This window comes from Hyla sarda, chromosome 7 (assembly GCF_029499605.1).
Source record: "Hyla sarda isolate aHylSar1 chromosome 7, aHylSar1.hap1, whole genome shotgun sequence".
Taxonomy (NCBI): domain Eukaryota; kingdom Metazoa; phylum Chordata; class Amphibia; order Anura; family Hylidae; genus Hyla; species Hyla sarda.
Genome location: NC_079195.1, coordinates 206942470 through 206950160, shown reverse-complemented (window position 1 = coordinate 206950160; position 7691 = coordinate 206942470). Strand labels below are relative to the sequence as shown.

The window sequence follows — 7691 nt, the reverse complement described above, 5'->3', positions numbered from 1 at the left end:
AACATTACTATCATGTTATCCCCTATCCAAATGATGGGGGATCATGAGGGGTCTGGCCATGGGGACCCCCCACGATCTCATGGTTGGTGCTATGTGCTATGGTCACGGAAGCCTGGTGCTTCCATGATCGTGATGTCACACTAAGCCCCCTCAATTCATGTCTATGATGGCTAGTATAGACATAAATGGAGGGGGCGTGGTGGCTGTGTTCGCCAATTATCTGGCACTGCATGGAGTTTGCTCTATGCAACGGGTAACTGGGGTGCCGTGGCAGGGATTGCGGGGGTCATTTGGATAAAGGATAATATGTCTAGCAGCGGAGTACCCCTTTAATGACCCCTTTAATCCAATTGCTTTAATCCAATTGCTCAGACATTGCGTTTTAACTATGTTTCGGCGTGATTTTCTGAAATCCCATAAAAAATTATCCGTTTTACTGGTGTAAAAAAATTGAGGCAACAGTGCATTGATTTTAAGACAATTTTCATAATCACAGTAAAAGCACCATTTTATTTGCTACAATTTAGAAAAATTGCGGCAAAAATGGGGTAAAGCAGAAACACGTAAACACAGCCTAAAAGGTAGCTTTTATTGTTAATAAACTAAAAGTAGAAAAATTAACATGCATTAACATCCTGTCTACTAATATTGGGGGTACCGTATGTATCAAACCTTTTACTCCATTATTTTGGCTGTAGTTTGTCTCTATTTTGGTGCAGGTGCTTTATAGAGACAAATAATTGCGACAAACCAAATTGAACATTTTTTTTTCAAAGTGACATTGGAAGTTGTGATTTCAGTTGAAATCATGCAGTGGTCAGGAATAGTGTTGAGCGGCATATGCCATATTCGAATTCGCGATATTTCGCGAATATATTGACGAATATTCGTCATATATTCGTGAATTACGAATATTCGTTCTATCCGAGTTGATTTTTAAATATTGCGAATTTTCGGCAATTGCGAAAATAATTGCGAAAAATAACTGATTGCGAAAATATTGTCGCGCGCGCGCGCGCGCATGCGCAATATTACGTAACGCGATAACAGAGATCGTTTCCTGGATGCTTGCCAGTGGGATCGCGATCGCGAATAACCTATGCGAAGATGGTGGGCAGTAATTTCAGCGAAAGTGAGGAGAGAGTTCTGATTTGTGTAAGTATTTTCACCACTGTTAGTTAATTATATTTAACTGCATTTTAGACTAGATTAAAAGTTATGAATCATAACTTTTAATCTAGTCATGATATAAGATCATATAGCTGTGTTTCCCAAACAGTGTGTCTCCAGCTGTTGCAAAACTACAACTCCCAGCATGCCTGTACAGCTGGAGGCACACTGGTTGGGAAACACGTCTGTTGCCTGGACAGTCTGGCCATGCTGGGAGTTGTAGTTTTGCAACATCTGCAGGGCCACAGTTTTCAGACCACTATACAGGGGTCTCTAAACTGCGGCCCTCCAGATGCTGCAAAACTACAATTCTCAGCCTGCTCACTGTCCAGGAATGCTGGGCATTGTAGTTCGGTAACAACTGGCACTTCAGTTGTTGCCGAAATACAACTCTCATCATGCCTGGACAGCATCTGCCTGGACAGTTGTAGTTTTGCAGCATCTGGAGGCACACTGGTTAGGAAACATTGTCTGTTTCCTAACTTAGTGTTTCCCAACCCATGTGCCTCCAGCTGTGGCAAAACTATAACTCCCAGCATGCACTAACAGACCATACATGCTGGGAGTTGTAGTTTTGCAACAGCTGGAGGCACATTGGTTGTGAAACACTTAGTTAGGTAACAAACTCTCAGTGTTTTGCAACCAGTGTGCCTCCAGCTGTTGCAAAACTACAACTCCCAGCATACAACTCCCTGCATCCCCCCCCCCCCCCTCTCCCCCAATGTGAATGTACAGGGTACACTCACATGGGTGGGGGCTTAGAGTGTGTTTCTAGCTGCAAGTTTGATATGCCGCAAATTTTCTGCCGCAGCTCAAACTCTCAGCGGTAAACTAATTTGATCCCTCGCCCGTGTGACTTTACCCTAAAAACACAACACTACACTAACATAAAATAAAAAGTAAAAAACACTACATATGCACATACCCCTACACAGCCCCCCTCCCCAATAAAAATGAAAAACGTTTGGTACGCCACTGTTTCCTAAACGGAGCCTCCAGCTGTTGCAAAACAACAACTCCCAGTATTACCAGACAGCCACTGACTGTCCAGGCATGCTGGGAGTTTTGCAACAGCTGGAGGCACCCTGTTTGGGAATCACTGGCGTAGAATACCCCTATGTCCACCCCTATGCAAGTCCCTTATTTAGGCCTCAAATGTGCATGGTGCTCTCACTTTGGAGCCCTGTCGTATTTCAAGGCAAAAGTTTAGGGCCACATATGGGGTATCGCCGTACTCTGCAGAATTTGCCTAAAAAATATTGGGGGGCTTTTTCTTCTTTAAACCCTTATGAAAAGGTCAAGTTGGGATGTACACCAGCATGTTAGTGTAAAAAATTCAAAATTTTACACTAACTTGCTGGTGTTGTCCTCTACATTTCATTTTCACAAGAGGTAAAAGGGAAAAATGCCCCCCAAAAATTGTAACACAATTTCTCCTGAGTTCGGAGATACCCCATATGTGGACGCAAAGTGCTCTGGGGGCGCACAACAAGGCCCAGAAGGGAGAGTGCGCCATGTACATTTGAGGTGATTTGCACAGGGGTGGCTGATTGTTACAACGGTTCAGACAAAAGCAAAAAAAAAAAAAAAACACACATGTGACCCCATTTTGGAGACTACACCCCTCATGGAATGTAATGAGGGGTGCAGTGAGAATTTACACCCCACTGGTGTCTGACAGGTAAAAGTGATCTGTGAAAATGAAAAATTAAATTTTTTTATTTGCACAGCCCACTGTTCCAAAGATCTGTCAGACCCCTGTGGGGTATTAAGGCTCACTGTACCCCTTGTAACGTTTCTCAAGGGGTCTAGATTCCAAAATGATATGCCATGTGGGTTTTATTTTTTGCGTTCCTGGCACCATAAGGGCTTCCAAAATGCGAAAAGGCCCCATCTACTACACATCTACTGCAGGTCACATCTACTACATTATCTGTACTCAGAGAGTTATCACTGTTATCTGTGGTGTTACATAGGACTGCAGGTCACATCTATACATTATCTGTACTCAGAGAGTTATCACTGTGTTATCTGTGGTGTTAGATAGAACTGCAGGTCACACAAACTGCATCATCTGTACTCAGAGAGTTATCACTGTATTATCTGTGGTGTTACATAGGACTGCAGGTCACATCTACTACATTATCTGTACTCAGAGAGTTATCACTGTTATCTGTGGTGTTACATAGGACTGCAGGTCACATCTATACATTATCTGTACTCAGAGAGTTATCACTGTGTTATCTGTGGTGTTACATAGGACTGCAGGTCACATCTATACATTATCTGTACTCAGAGAGTTATCACTGTGTTATTGGTGGTGTTACATAGGACTGCAGGTCACATCTACTACATTATCTGTACTCAGAGAGTTATCACTGTGTTATCTGTGGTGTTACATAGGACTGCAGGTCACATCTATACATTATCTGTACTCAGAGAGTTATCACTGTGTTATTGGTAGTGTTACATAGGACTGCAGGTCACATCTATACATTATCTGTACTCAGAGAGTTATCACTGTTATCTGTGGTGTTACATAGGACTGCAGGTCACATCTATACATTATCTGTACTCAGAGAGTTATCACTGTTATCTGTGGTGTTACATAGGACTGCAGGTCACATCTATACATTATCTGTACTCAGAGAGTTATCACTGTGTTATTGGTGGTGTTACATAGGACTGCAGGTCACATCTATACATTATCTGTACTCAGAGAGTTATCACTGTTATCTGTGGTGTTACATAGGACTGCATGTCACATTTACTACATAAACTTTACTCAGAGAGTTATCACTGTGTTATCGCCGTGTTAATCACTGCCTGACATTTACGTCATATGTCCATAAGGGGTTAAACAAAAGTGTGAGAATTTACTTGTTTCTTCATGTTGCAGCGTTTCCTTGAAAAGGGGTATGATCAGACGCGCTCCCAGATCGTGAAGAAGGACATTGTCCGCTCCCTAATGCGGGAGCTGAGGAGAAAACACGGCGGCAGACATGACCGCATGGCGGTCTTAAAAAAATGGTCGGACCTAAAGAGGCGACACATGGATCGGGTCCGACAAATACGGGACCAGTATCACCCAGGTAAGGTATTGGTGACAGTTATGTAAGGGCAGATGTACTGTATTTATCGGCGTATAACACGCACTTTTAGGCAAAAATTTTTAGCCTAAAGTCTATGTGCGTGTTATACGCCGATACACCCCCAGGAAAGGCAGGGGGAGAGAGGCCATCGCTGCCGGTTTCTCTCCCCCTGCCTTTCCTGGGGTCTAGAGCCCTGCTGCCAGCCCTTCTCTCCCCCTGGCTATCGGTGCCACTGCCTGTTCTGTCCCCCTGACTATTGGTGACGGCGCCCCATTGCCGGCGGCGATAGCCCGGGGGAGGGAAGGGCCGGCAGCAGGGCTCTAGACCCCAGGAAAGGCAGGGAGAGAGAAGCCGGCAGCGACGGCCTCTCTCCTCCTGCCTTTCCTGGGGGTATATCGGGGTATACACGCGCACACACACACCCTCATTTTACCATGGATATTTGTGTAAAAAACTTTTTTTACCCAAATATCCTTGGTAAAATGAGGGTGCGTGTTATAGGCCGGTGCGTGGTTTACCCCGATAAATACAGTAATTAATCTTAGGGCAGATGTTGTTAACCCTATTTGTTTGTGAGTCTGACTCCAGATTGTGGTAACATATGTGGTGACCAAGTTCTGCGATTTGGGAGATTAGAGATTCATTCTGTATAGAAGAGTTCGATAGCATAGCCCTCTGCACAGGTGCAGTATTCGGGCCACTTTCTCCACACTAGCCACTAGAGACTTGCACAGCAGCCACACTAGATCTTGCCTTGGCAAAGGGTAGACCTAGATTAAACTAGAATATACAGTGTAGGGGGTTGTCTTAATGCTCAGCAATCCTGATAGGCTCACCACATGTCACATGATCCTACCAGTAACCCATGGTAACAAGAGAAGTTTCATGCTTTATGCATGTGTGGTAGCCCTTGGGGGGGTGTATGATAGTGGTGGTATGGTATCGGTATGTGAAGGGTTAATGTTAACCCGATAGTTCGTGACGCCAGGCTGAGGGTTGGTATGCTGAATCAGTGTTCCGGCCTATTGCCGCCCTTCCCAGTAATGATAAGTGCATAGAATAACTGAAGGTCCACAAGGAGATTTGAACTTGATTTGAACTTGAACTTGAATAACTTTTACTGAAGTGCTTGCAATATCCACGGCACAGTCACAGTCTCATACAAACAGTCCTTAGGTTGCTTAGTGACTGGCAGTAGTTGCTGACCTTGAGGTAGACATAAAGTCTATTAATTTGGAAGAGATTTGCGTCTGTCCGGATTTAGGGGAGTTATTAGGTCCTTGAAGCTGCAGAGTGTTTGGGTGGTGATATACTCTATAATTATAATTGTTCAGCCGTTGCCGCAAGGCTCAGGCCTAACTCACTGCAATTACTGCTGTACAGGTCTTGCTTGCCTGCTTGACCAGGAACAAGAGAGAGAGAAGATGTCCGCCGCTCCCTTATATGGGCAGGGGGCGGGGCGAATCTGATTGGTCCAAACGTCTGCCATTCACCATTACATGGTGTGATGGGATTGCTTACGTCAAAGGGCCTCCAAAGGTCCTTAAGCTAAATACCATAGAGTTCACCTCGTCACATGACCCGCAGGTCCTGCAACGCTAATGTAAACAAGTAATTAACCATTTATTTACACATGTTATTCTATTTACATTAACCTATGCATAAATTAGAGATTTATACACTATAATAGAGGCGACTAGGGGTAGACTGGCTAACAGCGATCCCTAAGTCCTAGGGACTCTGGCTATGGGGACCCATGAATAAATAGGTACCGTATAGAATGCGGTAGTGGGACACCGCACATGCATTAACTCCTTAAGTGCAAAACATATGAATATGCATATTAAACAGAGTATTATGCAAAAACAGGATTAATACTGGAATCAATATAAGTGCTATGATAACAAAATATATTCTAAACCACATGTTATCTATACAATACAAGGATAGTGCATAAAAGACATTAACTTAGGACCCCAAAGGCACATGTTCAGCCGAAGGTCAAAGGCTCATCAGCAGGACAGTATTGCAGACACTGTTCGGGGACATTACACATATATCACCAGTCAAGGTATTCATCGTATGGCTGAAAAAAGACATACGTCCATCAAGTTAAACCATAGAATTAAAGTGAAGTGGTGTGGTGGGTTAAAGGGGAAGGGTTGGTATTTTATAACTGCATAGGTTATAATAACTGATTTTTAACTTCATAAACATTGTGTTATTATAGGAGCTACTCTAGCCACGGTCCGTCCAAAGCGGACCAGGCGACAGGCCGAGGCAGAGGAGGAGGAGGAGGAGGAGGGGATCATCCTGGAGGAGGAAGAGGAGGGGATCATCCTGGAGGAGGAGACACAGGAGCAGGAGGAGGAACAGCCAGGGCCCTCCCACATGGCCCAAGCCATACCACCACCACCACCACCAGCAGCACCACAGGAGGGAGAGGAGGGGAATTCCTCCCCACTCTCCAGTCAAGATGTGGCCTACACTCCAAATCAGGAGAGTAAGTATATGCACACATCCTTAGAATTTTGTATGCATAAGATGTACAGAATAAAGAGGGCAACATTCAATGTGAAACAAAACAATACAGTAATTTTATAAAGTAACATTAGCCAGTAATTCATGTAAATAAATATAAATAAATTCATGTAAATAAATATATATATATATATATATATATATATATATATATATATATATGTATTTGTGTGTGTGTTTTATATTTTTGTTATAATACCTCAGTCATGCATCGGTATCTATGGTGAGGTCCTGAAGGTTTATGATTATAGTTTTATTTTTCTTACATAATGGTATGGAATTTATTCACTGGTGATAAGATATTATTTGTAAATTAAAATAAAAAAGTTATTAGGACAAATATATTTGTTCATGTATTTAAAAAACAAATAATTTGTTAATGTTATTTCTAAAGCATTTATACTTGATAACAAAGTTATAAATTTGTTTAATATATTGTTATGCTATGTATTGTAAGTGCTTTTACATATGCTATACAAACATACATGTTACTCTTCATTACAATTAATTCTATGCTTTTTTTTTTATCAGTTGCGCAACAATTAAAAAAGGAAATAAAAAAAATAAAAAAAGACCATGAAAAAATGAGAAAGGACATGATGAGGATGGCGCGGAAAATAACGGGATTGGAGGAGTTGATTAATAAGTTAACATAGTTTTTTTTTTTTGGTTGTTATATTTATTTCTTCTTTTTCTTTAAAGTTAATCATAAAAAAAAAAAAAAAAACGTGTGGTCTCCTTTTTATTTATTTTCTTCCCTTGTTTAGAACAGGTGACTATAAATTTCCATGTTGGCTTTTCGTTGGGATGAGTTAACAGCAATGGTCTAATGGGTCTGCAGCATGAGTGTTACGCCGAGCGCTCCGGGTCCCCGCTCCTCCCCGGAGC

At 42.3% G+C, this 7691-nt stretch overlaps 1 protein-coding gene across 1 annotated transcript; it reads left to right on the top strand.

The window, feature by feature from the left end:
• The first annotated feature begins 1107 nt into the window (after nt 1-1107).
• LOC130283208 (zinc finger translocation-associated protein-like) lies at nt 1108-7489 on the top strand. The gene is made up of 4 exons (XM_056532414.1): nt 1108-1155; nt 4070-4262; nt 6493-6765; nt 7335-7489. Exons 1-4 carry the CDS (start codon nt 1108-1110, stop codon nt 7457-7459), a joined length of 639 nt encoding a protein of 212 aa, XP_056388389.1. The 3' UTR covers nt 7460-7489.
• Nucleotides 7490-7691: the final 202 nt, after the last annotated feature.